The 14,822-nt window shown below is 40.5% G+C and overlaps 1 protein-coding gene across 1 annotated transcript; it reads left to right on the forward strand.

The window, feature by feature from the left end:
* The first annotated feature begins 8,096 nt into the window (after positions 1-8,096).
* On the forward strand, positions 8,097-9,167 carry LOC149196589 (uncharacterized). The gene has a single exon (XM_089408360.1). The coding sequence runs from the start codon at positions 8,097-8,099 to the stop codon at positions 9,165-9,167; it is 1,071 nt and encodes a 356-aa protein (XP_089264486.1).
* Positions 9,168-14,822: the final 5,655 nt, after the last annotated feature.

Below are 14,822 nucleotides of genomic sequence, written 5' to 3' on the forward strand. Positions count from 1 at the left end.
AAGTTCCATAAGAGCTCCACTCACAACACAAGTGAGTGTCGGGCAAGCAGTCACTGGTGGCTGAGCTAAAGGTTTCAGAATCAGATGCATGTTCCGACTCTGAGTCAGAACCCGATAAGGGGTATGAAAAGGGGGGAAGCAGATCATTGATGCGGTCCCAGCGCCACTGTTGCTACCGCAAAGATCCAGAAAAATGAACCCGAAGATCCAGAGGAGGAGGAGCGTCTCTTCCACTCCCAGATGTGGGTAAAGGGCTCCCCGATACAGTTCATTGTTGATAGCGGGAGTCAAAAGAACCTCATTTCGGTAGAGGTCATGAAGCGGTTGGGCTTACCGACCACAGCACATCCACAACCATACACCATTAGGTGGCTTCACCAAGGGCGAGATCTTCGCGTGAGACAGCAGTGTCGCCTTCCATACAACATCAAGCCCTTCACGGATGAGGTATTGTGTGACATTGCTCCCCTTGAAGTTTGTGATGTATTACTAGGACAACCATACTTGTGGAAGCGACATGCTGTGTATGAATCAAGGCCCCGTGCTGTTATTATTAAATTGGGAAATAAGTTGTTCAGGATACCAGAGGTAGCACCACCTACCGCCATCTCTTTGATTACTGCAAAACAATGCAGTAAGATCATTTCCAAAACCAGGAAATTTGTTTTCCTGATGATACGCCCTCAAGGGAAGAAGAAGACAGTGGTCGCGGCCTCCAAACGGGGTCCCTCTGCACGGCAGCTACAGATGGACAAGATTGTGGAGGAGTACGAAGACATCTTCACCTCCCTGGCAAGGGTTCCTCTGCACTGTCAAGTCAAGCACTCCATCGATCTGACCCCAGGTGCGCCGCTACCCAATGGACCAATTTATCGGCGCTCCGTTCTGGAGAACAATGAAATCAAGAGGCGGATTCAGGAGCTCCTGCAGAAAGGTCACATCCGTCCGAGTTCTTCGCCCTGTGGGAGTCCGATAGTGTTGGTACAGAAGAAGGATGGGACGTGGAGACTCTGTATTGACTATCGGGCGCTGAACAAGATCACTGTCCGTAATAGGTACCCGATCCCACGGATTGATGACCTCCTAGACCAACTAAAGGGGGCGAAATATTTCAGCAAGATCGATCTGAAGTCAGGATATCACCAGGTACCAATTGAACCCTCAGATGTGTGGAAGACTGCCTTCAAATCCAAGGAGGGCCTCTTCGAATGGTTGGTCATGCCTTTCGGATTGACGAATGCTCCTGCAACCTTTATGAGGCTAATGGATGACATCTTGCGGCCATTCACCAACTCCTTTGTAGTAGTATACTTGGATGACATTCTGATCTTCAGCCAGAGTTAGGAAGAGCACCTCCACCACATCCGACAGGTTCTCCAAACACTGCGACAACACAAGCTATGTGCCAATTTGGAGAAATGCACTTTTGGCATGACCGAGGTTCAGTATCTGGGATACATCATTGATGAACAGGGAGTGCATGTCGATCTAGCCAAGGTCCAAGTCATTCAGGATTGGCCCTCTCCAACCACTCTAACAGAGCTCCGCAGCTTTCTAGGTCTTGCCAACTTCTACCGCAGGTTTGTGTTGGGATTTTCTCATATTTCTTGGCCCTTGAGTCAAGTCACCAAGGGCGGGGCGAAAGCAAAATTCTTTTGGTTTGAATCTCAACAGAAGGCGTTCAGGGAGTTGAAGGATCGCCTCTGCACGGCACCAGTGCTCGCGTTACCAGATTTACAACAACTATTTGAGGTCGAGACAGATGCCTCTGACTATGCTATTGGGGCAGTCCTTACTCAACATGGACATCCAGTGGCATATCACAGTGAAACACTTTCAGACACAGTCCGGAAGTACCCCACTTATGATAAAGAGATGTATTCCATTGTACAGGCCTGCCGACAATGGAAGCATTACATTTTGGGGAAGGAAACGGTCATCCACACAGACCACCGACCTCTGCAGTTCATACAGACCCAAGGGAAATTGTAGAATGATCGCCATCAGAAGTGGTCTACATACCTACAACAATTTCACTTGAATATCAAGTATAAAAAGGGCAGCACCAATAATGTTGCAGATTGCCTCAGTCGACCACCGATCATGGCGCTAACCACCGTGCTCAACTCTTGCGGGCACGAGACTTCTGATTGGCCACTTCTCTACAAAAGCGACCCAGAATTCGGCCACACATACCAGACACTCTTGGAGGGTCGGCAGGTTGCAGATTTTCACCTCCAGGATGCCCTATTATGCCACCTCGGTCACCTCTGTGTTCCTTCAAGCGAGCGTGCCAAGATGATTTGGGAAGCACACTACAGTCGGGCTGCTGGGCATTTCGGGGTCGAGAAAACAGTGGCAGTACTGCAAAACTATTTGTATTGGCCGAATCTTCGACAGGATGTTGGGAAGTACATCCGATCATGTACTGCCTGTGCCATTGCCAAACCGACCATTAAGAAGCAAGGCCTCTATACCCCGTTGCCTACCCCTAGTCGACCTTGGGAATCCATCTCCATGGATTACATGTCAGGCCTTCCTTCCACTAAGCATGGAAATGACTGTGTTTTTGTGGTCGTCGACAAGTTCTCAAAGATGGCCATTATGATGGCCTGCAAAAAGAATATCACAGCAGAAGCCACTGCTAAACTCTTCTTTGAACGAGTGTGGGTGCACTTTGGGATCCCACAGTCTATCATCTCAGATCGGGGCAGTCGGTTTCTCAGCACCTTTTGGTCCAGTCTCTGGTCAATGCTGGACACCAAACTCACGAATTCCACAGCCTTCCATCCTCAAACTGATGGCCAGACAGAGGTTGTCAATAGGATGATTGTGCACATTCTGCGCATGTATAACTCAAAGCATCCACGCACATGGGACGAGAGCCTCCCCTACGTTCAGCACAGCTACAACCGAGCTCTTCACAGCCCCACTGGCCATAGCCCTTTTCAGGTGGGTTTGGGATTCCAGCCACTATGCCCCATTGATGTGGCCATGCCACTTGCAGCTACTCACATGAATTCAGCTCATGTCCAGTCCGAAACAGATAAGGCCACCAGCTTCATTGAGCACATCCAACATATTCGCCAGCAGGTCCATGACATTCTTGAGAAATCCAATGCCAAGTACAAGCAGCGACATGATCAACATCGAGTGCCACACAAGTTTCAGGTGGGCGACAAAGTCTGGTTGGATTTGCAAAAGGAACGCCTTACTGGAGCCTATCGGAAATTGAGACCACTCTGATATGGTCCTTACACCATTACTAAGGCTATGGGAGATAATGCATTTGAGCTCAGCATTCCCCCATTCCTTGGCCTGCACCCAGTATTTAATGTGGACCGCCTTCGGCCATACTTTCCACCATTGCTAGACACATCCGACATTGCAGAACAGCTCAAACCCATAGAATTAAATCCAGATTGCATGGAACAAGCTGCAACTGATCGGATCATGGACACACAGATCAATAACACTCGCCAACAGAATATCCAACTGTATCGAGTTGTCAAAGCGGGTCAACTCCTTCAGCAGGGCAAGTGGCTCACCAGGGAACAAGTTCAGCAGAAGTTTCCTCATCTCATGGAGGAGCTCAACGCAATGGGGACCATTGCTTCCTAAGGGGGGAGGAATGATCCAGGTGGATATTGGTGGTCACCTGCCAAGTCCACCTAGACCCCCACCATTGTCTTTCTCAGCATTTTCAGTTTCCTTAATTGTAGCACAACTTACTATTTTTAGCAGTTTTTCGGGTCCTGAACTTCCGGAGCCGTTTTGAGGCCCTAAACGACGTTTTTTGGGGAATCCGGGGGCAACACGAGTCCATGGAATGGAATGGTGTTGCCCGTTCCAACAATGATAGTGCTCGGATAGATCTTTCTAATGAGCTATTGTACGCGTCAAACGGAGATCATATGCCAAAGTTACGACCCCGGGAAGTTGATGTACCAACTTACCCCCAAACGGGGCCCGCAGTTTGGCGTTTCATCTCCTAGGGTTAGGTTTTGGAATGTTAAGGGTTTTTCCATTGTTTCTCAACAATAAATAGGCCTTCGAGCCTCATTGTAACAGAGTTCAGAGGCATGTAGCCATCACATCTCTTCTCAGAGATAAGCTACCATCGCCCTAGCTAGTTTATTGCCATTTCTGTTTGTAAGCATATTTCAGTATTTTCCATTAATGAAATGAAGTATTATTTCCGCTGCATCCTTGTGTATATGGTTATCTCTGTAATTTGTTGTGTTCCTGTTTAAATCCGGATCATGTAACTAGAAAAACAGTACTAGTAACTAGACACCAGTTCTGAACCCAGAACATTGCAGCAATAAACAAAAGCAACTAAAACATATTTCAAGAGACGTACGCTACTTCACCAAGAGAAACATGCATACATACGCAGCTATGCCAAAGCCAACCAACGTATACGCAGTCTTCACTTGCTTAACCTGCGTGTATACGTGTCTTCGTTGTGTCTAACCTGCGTACAGATCTCTAAAAGATAATCTATCCTTTTACTTAATCAAACATCAGTTATACCCAGATTATCAGATTTATAGATCTAATCATGCGCCAAATATAATATATCAAAATCACACAATGATACTACTATTCAAGCCTTGAGATCTTGACCCATCAATAGATCTTAACCATCATGTAATGCTCAAGTTCCTCCTTGATTCAGATCCAGCTGTAACTCACCAAACAATCACTAGTATTCTAGATCTTGCTCTTCTCAAGATATTCAACACATAAGTCAATACTCTTGCCAAATGATCTCCTTCCCTTTTTATAGACTTAGGCCTTACTCAAACTATGGTCCAAAACCATTGAGAACTAATACTAGGGACCCAAAACTTGGGTTCAACACTTTAAATGCAATACCAACGACCAAAACCATAGGTTCAAATATGTCGGACTAAATACCATGGACCAACCATAATTTTTCCCACATGTACACGCTTTTCTTTGCATGAAAGTGTGTGCATACGTATACGTGCCTTCTGATCGGTACACCCGCATGTATACACGACTTTGTTATGAGGAACCTGCGTACACCTCATCTTCTTTCATTCTGAGATCCTAAACTGTGATCTGCCATTTGAGTGAGTTGCCATCAAGTACAACACTTATGTCATATAGCCACAAACCTGTTCCAAACCTGTGTCATAATGCCAACATAGTGACCCGAATATAGTGTGCCTGCACAATCAGTTTGATATTCTCACTTGAAGCAACACAAAGATATCCCAAGTAGCATAATAATGTATCCTGGAGGTGGAATTCTAGAACTGGCTTGCCATCCACTAGCATCTGGTATGTGGTGGCGAATTCTAGATCATTTTTTTATAGTTTTGTCCATCTAGAGGTCTCGTGGCCACAAGAGTTGAGAACAGTAGCTAGTGCTGCAACTAGGGGCATACTAAGGCAATTTGCAACATGATTGGTGTTTCCCTTCTTGTATTTAATGTTAAAGTGGAATTGTTGCAGATATGTAGACCACTTCTGATGTCGATCATTCTATAACTTCCCTTGCATTTGCATAAAATGAAAAGGTCGGTGATCTCTGTGGATGATTTTATCCTTCCCTAGAATTTGATGTTTCCATTTTCGACTTGCCTACATGAGAATACATCTCTTTATTATATTTGGGGTATTTCCAAATTGTATCGGAAAGTGTCTCACTATGATAAGCCATCGGATGTGCATGTTGGGTGAGAACTGCACCAATAACATAATTGGAGGTGTTTGTCTCAATTTCAAATGGTTGTTGCATGTTTGGCAATGTGAGTAGAGGTGCAAAGCAGAGGTGAAGTTTCATCTCAATGAATGCTCTCTATTGGGACTCGGACTAAGAAAACTCGTATTTCTCTCCACCCTTGGTAACTTGACTCAAAGGCCAAGTGATATAAGAGAATCTCATCATGAACCTCTAATAAAAATTAGTAAGGCCCAAAAAGTTATGAAGCGCTTTTAGAGTGTCCTTGGTGGAGCCACTCGATGGTGTATGGTTGCAGGTCTAAGGTTGTCAATAGGCCCAATTGCTTAATGGTCTCTGCTGAAATGAGATTCTTTTGGCTCCCACTATCGACAATGAATTGTGGAGGAGAACCCTTCACCAACATTTGTGAGTGAAAGAGACACTCCCCGTCCTCTAGATCTTTGGGTTCAATCTTCAAGTTCTTGGTGGTGGGAAATATGGAACTAGGTTCTGCATCAATAACCTACTTCCACTTGTCGTTCCCCTTGTCGAGTTCTAGCTTAGAATCAGAACATGCATTGGACTCTGAAGCTTTTAGCTTAGCCACCAATGATTGCTTAGTGCAACATTCATTTGTGTTCTGAGTGGGGCTCTTGTGGAACTCATGCCACTTCCATGTGTCCTTCTTCATATTCATGGTGTCATTCTTTGCTTGCAGCTTCGATGGGTTATCCTAGGTTGTTCTACCTTGGTTTTTTTCTTTGTTATGCAGTTTGGGGGTGCTCTTTCCCTATTTATGATTCACAGATCCAAAGTCATGCTTCTTTTGTTTATTTTTTTTGCAATCGTGACAGCATATCGATATGTTGAACCAAGTGAGGATATGTGGTCAAGGTGGTGAATGGTCAAGGTGAATAATTTAAAGTTGTATGAACCCCCTTTCCTTAAAAATAACATCTAGATTTGTCACCCCTCTAACACTATGACAAATTTTCAACCTCCTTTAAAAATAAACACTCTACTTAAAATTTTGACATACTCTACTCGCCAATATCAACATTTTCTTATCATGTCTTGAAAATGAACCACACTTGTTAGTTCGAAACACGTCGATTAAAATCTTCAATATGACTTCTTCCAAAATAAATATTTAGTATAAATAAACTATTCAAATAAAATGAGATTTTCATACTATGTTCTAAATTACTTTTTCCCAGCTCATAATCTAAATATAATACAAACTATAAAATAAACCATAAAATTTCCAACTATTAAGTACATTACTCAAGAGTGTACTTCTCCCGCCAAGGCAATACCCAAAAAAAAATAGGAGTGTACTTCTCCCCGCCAATGCAATTCCCAACAAAAAATTGAAAAAACCATGAGTGTGATACCCAAAAATGCATTTTCCATAAAGACACATTTATAAATTTATGATATTATTAATATTAAAAGAATATAAATTAAAGCCCCGCTCTCTCTAGTTAATTTTAACATTTGGGGTTTTTGTAATGCTATGGATAATGCTGTTTAGACCAAACATGAAATACATCTATATTTCTGATTCTCATTTTCTAACTTTATATATATTTATCAGACAAAATGATCCATATTAAAATATACTCATATCCATTTACATCCGTAGCTTCTTTCAATGTTGTTTGTATGAAAAGCGTTGATTTCAAATTTTTGAAGTAATATCATACCATCCTGTGCGTAAATTCAAAAATGTGTGTTTTTATGTTAAATTAGCATTTCTTTTTATTGTAAGTTGGGTAGTATTACATCTCTATTATATTTAACTTCTCACTTCTATTGAGGTATGCTAAATTAGCATTATTAATATAGTTCAACTTGTATATTTTGAAATTTTATAGATAGAGGTAAGGTTAATTGTTTGCTCTAGTTTATGATTTTACAAATATTCTAGACAGCCAAATGAGTTGTTTACTCTATTTTATAATTTTTGAAGATTCTAAACGAGTTGTTTACTCTATTTTATAAATTTTGAAGATTCTAAACTTAAAGAAAAAGAACTAAATTCATTCTTTTATCTCTGAAGTCCTCTCAATACATCTTTGAAGTCCATCTCTGTATTCAACAATCTGGTAATTTCATACTCAACATTTCGAATTCTTCAAATTCCAAAACATTGCATACGAGCAAAGATAGGCGCAATGATTCACAGTTCGTAATACGCTCGACTGCGAAACCCATGTATTACAATCAAGTCGGCCAAACCTGATCCGTATATATTCATAAAAAGGATACAACCAATTTTGAAAGTCAGCATATTTCCACTATATCTACTGAGATCTAGTTTAGCATCGTCTGAGATATAGTTCTGAGAGGCATAGTTCTGACTTCTAATTATACAGTTCCATCCCCATCTTTTCAAATGGATATCAAAATCCCTTTCACGACAGCAGTCCACCGCTACAGTCCCCAAATAAGTAGAATAGACAAGACGAAGGGCAGTGTCAAGCTTGAACGCAGGACAAATGATAAAGCAGTTCAACTGTCAACTAATTTCAAAACAGAAAAGGGCCCAGCCGCGAAGTTAACGATGACTGGCTGTCCTATTAGCCGAACCAACAATCCGTTTAAGCTCAGGTCACAAAAAGACCATCACAACTTTGAAAGCGACAACCAAACCCTCAGTTATTGGGTGTTGATGTTAAGGAACCCACAAGAAGTTAAAAGGGCGATCAGACATGGTATTGCAGATTGGCTTCGGGGTAGCGTTTGGCAACTCATTTCAGGCGGCCGGGAACTTCTGTTGGCCAACCCTGGAATTTACCCTTTACTCTTATCGTCTGAAGAGTCCGAATCCGAGGTATATATTGTCAATGATCTCAAAAGGACCATAATGTCCGACGATTTTTTTCTTGCTAGAGACAGTGCTACCCAAATATCTCTGCACAATGTGTTGAAGGCGTATTCTGTGTACGATAAAGATGTGGGGTATACCCAGGGAATGAACTTCATAGCAGCCATGATTCTGCATTACATGAGTGAGGAGGAGGCGTTTTGGGTGATGGTGGCAGTGCTCAAGGGCGCAGAGAAAAAGCCATTGCGAGGTCTTTATGGGGACGATTTGCCTCTTCTGCACCAATGCCTCTGTCAGTTTGCAATGCTGGTGAAGGAGGTGTTGCCTAGGGTTGGGAAGCATTTTGAGGAGCAGAAAATCACGCCCTTGATGTATGGAAGCAGATGGTTCATGACGGTTTTCTCTACCGACTTGCCAATGCCATTAGTAGTTCGGATCTGGGACATTTTTCTCTGTGAGGGCATCAAGACTGTTTTCGGTGTGGGTTTGGCGCTGCTCAAGCGGTTTGAGAAAGATTTGCTGAAATTGCCATTTGATGGACTGTTACAATTTCTGCGATGCTTGCCAAAGGAGAAATTGGATCCGGATATACTGATACCAATGGCCTCTACAATCATGGAAATGATAGAAGTAACGTGAGTTGGACATGAATGAAGTAACGTTGGTTGGACATGGAAATGATAGAAGTAACGTGAGTTGGACATGAATGGCCTCTACAATCATGGAAATGATAGAAGTAACGTGAGTTGGACATGAATGAAGTAACGTTGGTTGGACATGGAAATGATAGAAGTAACGTTGGTTGGACATGAATGAAGTTACAAAGCCCATAAGACAGGTTGGACATTGGTTCCTACCGTTACCCCATGACCATTGAAGTGGCTCCTCAATTTAAAAAATGAGAAGGTTTGCATGAAGAACATTGTGGAGGCTCCTCAATTTCAAGAATGAGAAGGTTTGTATGAAGACCATTGAGGATTTCCCTCAATTTCACGAATAAGAAGGTTTGTATGAAGACAGAAGAAACGTTGGTTCCCACAGTTACCCTATGACCATTGACCAATGTAAACAGTTACCCCATCATGATAAACGAGGCCTCTCAAAATAGCAATAGAATTTGATAGGCAAATTGTTTCAAATATAATTAATAAATGTGTAAAACGCTTGAGAACCTTGTTTGAAAATGTGAAGACAAATTAAGGAGGGGTAAAATTTGTTAAATTTATTAAGTGAATTGTTTTTTAAATTACAACCTTATTCTCAATTTTAAATAAGACGATGGGTGGAAATATGAATTTATATATAGATACACGTCTACCTTTCAAAATTGGAAGTAGATTCTTTTTACCCAATGAAAGGTGACAAGTTGGTTTTTGATTTCAAAATTCAAGGAATTTGCCCTTAAACACCACATATTTCGAGGCTAATCTGACTAGATATCTTATGTAGATCACCATGTTCCCGTAAACATTACTTATTTGATTACTATGGAAAATATTCATATTCTAATTTTATTATCATATGATATTTTTTTAATAAAATGTAGTACGCAGAGAATTTCAAAATTGTCATAGTTTTTATACTTAGAGAATTTCAAAATTGTCATAAATTTAATATTACAACATATATTCTGAAATGGAAATTCAAGAGAAAGATCCCATTAATACATAATCTTTAGTTTTTTTAATTTATGTTTTAAGTGTTATAAAAAATATTTTTATTTTATATTGTTTTGGGAATGGTTTAATGCATAGTGTTGTTATTGTTTTGGGAGAGGGACAAACTTTTATGAGAAGGATAAGATAAGGTGTATTATTTTTAATATTAAAATTATAAGCTATAAAAAAATTTTGGATTTGTCTTACTCTTCTCCACTATTCTCTAGAGGTATTATGTCCCTATAGTTCACATCTAAAAGAGTATCATATAGAAATGACACCTTCATATAGTATTTTAGTTATAGCTTAGTTCATAAGGAACATTTAGTTCTTCTAACATATTCTAACATATAGTTGTGGACATAGTGTTAAATTCTTTTCTAAAATCAACATAAAAACAAAGGATAGGATCTTGGTTTTATTATTATGGCACTCCTTATCTTGGTTTTCAATACATCTTTGAAGTCCATCTCTGTATTCAACGATTTGGTACTTTCCGTACTTCAACATTTAAAATTCTTCAAATTCCGAAACATTGCATACGAGCAAAGATAGGCGCAATGATTCACAGTTCGTAAAACGCTCGACTGCGAAACCCATGTATTACAATCAAGTCGGCCAAACCTGATCCGTATATATTCATAAAATGGATACAACCAATTTTGAAAGTCACCATCAATTTGGTAATTTCCATGCTTAACATTTCGAATTCTTCAAATTTCGAAACATTGCATACGAGCAAAGATAGGCAAAATGATTCACAGTTCGTAATACGCTCGACTGCGAAACCCATGTATTACAATCAAGTCGGCCAAACCTGATCCGTATATATTCATAAAAAGGATACAACCAATTTTTAAAGTCACCATATTTGCACTGTATCTACTACCTTTAAAGTTTCGCATCGTCTGAGATCTAGTTCTGAGAGTCATAGTTCTGACCTCTAATTATACAGTTCCATCCTCATCTTTTCAAATGGATATCAAAATCCCTTTCACGAGAGCAGTCCACCGCTACAGTCCCCAAGTAAGTGGAATAGACAAAACGAACGGCAGTGTCAAGCTCGAACGTAGGACAAATGATAAAGCAGTTCAACTGTCAACTAATTTCAAAATTAGAGAAAATGGCCCAGCCGTGAGGTTAACGATGACTGGCTGTCCTATTAGCCGAACCTATAATCCGTTTAAGCTCAGGTCACAAAAATGTTGAAATATTAATTTCAACCGCATTTACTGCAGCGTGGTTTGGCAAAACCACCCAGACTTCCCCGCACCACCATTCGCAAAAGGTCGTTTCCGTAAGGAGGGCTCCGACACAATCAACATGAGACACGCGTCCAGTGTACAACCATGAAACCACCATCTCCCCGGACGTTAAATGTCGTTTGAGTTGTGTGAGGTTGGTGTGCGAATTGCGTCTGATCGGGTCAATGCATGTGGACTCACTCCAACCTGCCAGAACGTTAATCTTACTCTTACCGTCAGCTTCTAATTAATGCATTTAATGCTTGGTCATAGTTTTAGGTGAAATTTTTTAAGTTTTGCATATGGCACGTAATACTAAATTTGTTTTGCTAACACATAAAAATATATGTTTTGTGTATGCGTTGACTTGGTATAGTATGGTATTGTATTGCACACGGGAGGAGGTGAAACAAGTGGTGCGCTGCAGCGAAAAGAAACCAGAGGGTGTATGCACAGCAGTGCAAAGATATGCATCTTTGTATTTTGTAATGTTTTGTTTTTGTGGTGTTGATCATTTGTAATGCAATGGTGAAATCGCACAGCAGTGTGAAGGTGAAACAAGAGCAGACCATGTAATGCTTTATGTGCTGGAAGTTTTATAATATGCATGTGTGTATAATGAAATTGTTTTACAGCAGTAAACTTATGTAAATTTTTATTCTTCAGTAGTAAATGTAAAAGCTTCTTTTACAGCAGTAAAAGTGTATGAAGATTTTACACAGTAGTGTAAAAATCATTTTTGTAAAAGAGAGACAGAGTATTTTGTTCTGGGGATGAATATGTATCAGGCAATTTTATTTTAATGAATACAAGCATTTTATGGTGATGTAATACTCTGTTCTCAGATAAATTTTTAAAGCTTCCCTGTGAACAAAAGATCCTGGAGTAAAAGAAACAGAGCATTGTCTCTGTGTGTTTGAATTGTTTGTTTTTGGGATTTTACCAGAAAAATCCCCAACAGTGGTATCAGAGCAGGTCCAGGCTCTTTAAAGAAGTTAAAGAAGCTGAAGGGAGAAGGTTGTTGCTGCAGCAAAACTTCTCAGGCAGACAGAAGACTCAGACAACGAAGGATTCAGGTATTCTTCATAGCTATCTTGTTTATTACTGTTGGAACAGTCAGTGTTTATATACACAGTCAAGGTTTTAAAGCCTTAGTTCAAAATGCAAGGAATGACAAGCACAAGCATGGGTATGTTTAACACCTAGCTCCCACAGTTTAATGGGAAGAACTATGATTACTGGTCAATAACCATGAGAGCTTTATTTATCTCTCAAGATTTATGGGAATCAGTTGAATCTGGGTTTGTAGAACCAGCAGATGAAAATGCATTTAATAACTTAACTCAGGGAGAGAAGGACCTATTGAAGAGCAATAGGAAGAAGGATGCAAAAGCCATTGTATTGTTGTATCAAGCAGTGGACCAGAGTATATTTCCAAGGATAGCAGCAGCTACATCATCACATAAAGCATGGCAAACCCTCAAGACAGCCTATCAAGGCATGGAGAGAGTGAACACAGCAAAACTACAATTGCTGAGAAAGGATTTTGAGAACTTGAACATGAAGGAGTCAGATAACATTGACTCATTCTTCACTCATGTGATTGGTGTAATCACACAAATGAGAACTCATGGAGAAACCATTGAAGATAGAAGGATTGTGGAGAAAATATTGAGGGTCTTACCCTCAAGGTTTGATGCCATAGTCACCACCATTGAAGAGACAAAGGATCTCTCAAACTATTCAGTTGATGAGCTACATGCATCACTGATAACACATGAGCAGAGGTTGAGTAGGAATGAAAACTCATCTCTTGAGCAAGCCTTCAAGACCCAGATGCCCTTTGGAAGAGGAAGAGGTCAAGGAAGAGGAAACCGAAGAGGAAGAGGCAGAAGCCAGAACAGAGGTGGAAGGAACAGCCCATCAAATGCACAACGAAGAGGCAGCAATACAAATCAGAACCAAGGCCAAGGCAGCAGCCAACAAAGAGAACAGTATCATGCTCAAGGACAAAGGTATGATAAATCTAATGTTCAATGCTATTATTGCAAAAAGTATGGACATTATGCAAGTGATTGTAGAAAGAAACAGCATGATATGAACAATAGACAAAATGCAAATGTTACAAGAGAAAACAGCAGTCATGAAAATGTCCTGTTAGCTTGTAACATGGCTGAAACACATAGTGAAGACATATGGTTTTTAGACTCAGGTTGCAGCAACCATATGACAGGAAACATTGCCCTCTTCTCAGCCTTAAATCAAAACTTGAAGTCAGAGGTCACACTAGGAACTGATAGTAAAGTGTCTGTTATGGGAAAAGGAGAAGTAAAAATATTTTCAAAACAAGGAGAAAGGAAAACCATAGCAGATGTCTACTATGTCCCCGGAATGAGATGTAACCTCTTGAGTATTGGACAACTTATTCAAAAAGGTTACAATGTCTTTTTTGTGAATGATGTATGCACCATCATGGATATACCACCCAGCAAAAGATGCATTGCTGAAGTGAAGATGACAAGGAACAGGATGTTCCCTCTCCGGATCAGGGCAGACTTGAAGAACAAGAAGGAAATGGCAGCAGTCACCCAAGAGGCCTTCCAAAGCGTGCCAAAGGATGAAAATTGGTTATGGCACTTGAGATTCGGGCATCTAAATTTTGGAGGTCTAAACCTATTAAGCAGAAAAGGAATGGTAAGAGGATTACCATTGATAGAGAAGCCGGACAGGCTTTGTGAAAGTTGTATATTGGGCAAACAACATAGAGAAAGTTTTCCATCAGGGAAAATCATAAGGGCAAAGGCACCCTTAGAGATCATCCACTCAAATTTATGTGGACCGATGCAAACTCCATCATTAGCAGGCAGCCTATATTTCTTAACATTCATTGATGACTTTACAAGAAAAAATTGTGCATATTTCCTTAAAAACAAAAGTGAAGTGTTTGAGAAATTCCAAAATTTCAAAGCACTTGTGGAGAACCAAAGCGGGCTGCATATAAAAGTTTTGAGAACTGATAGAGGAGGTGAGCATATCTCCAATGAATTCCTAAAGTTTTGTAGAGAAAATGGAATTCATAAACAATTTACAACTCGGTACACCCCACAGCAAAATGGAGTTGCTGAAAGGAAGAACAGAACCATCATGGAGATGGCAAGGAGCATGTTGAAGGCAAAGCATTTGCCAAATGAGTATTGGGTTGAAGTTGTACATTGTGCAGTTTATATTTTGAACAGGTGTCCTACAAAAGAAGTCATGAACAAAGTGCCAGAAGAGGCATGGAGTGGGAGAAAACAAGGAGTCACCCACATGAGAGTTTTTGGGTGTGTGGCCTATGCACATATTCCAGATAAGCTAAGGAAGAAGTTGGACAGTAAAGGGGAGAAATGTAT

Source organism: Pinus tabuliformis, chromosome 2_2 (assembly GCF_031772625.1).
Source record: "Pinus tabuliformis cultivar Carrire ecotype Pingquan chromosome 2_2, CPIR1, whole genome shotgun sequence".
NCBI classification, from domain to species: domain Eukaryota; kingdom Viridiplantae; phylum Streptophyta; class Pinopsida; order Pinales; family Pinaceae; genus Pinus; species Pinus tabuliformis.

What these genes read in the sequence shown, in the direction of transcription:
- LOC149196589 (XM_089408360.1), top strand. Translation starts at nt 8,097, where the DNA reads ATGGATATCAAAATCCCTTTCACGACAGCAGTCCACCGCTACAGTCCC.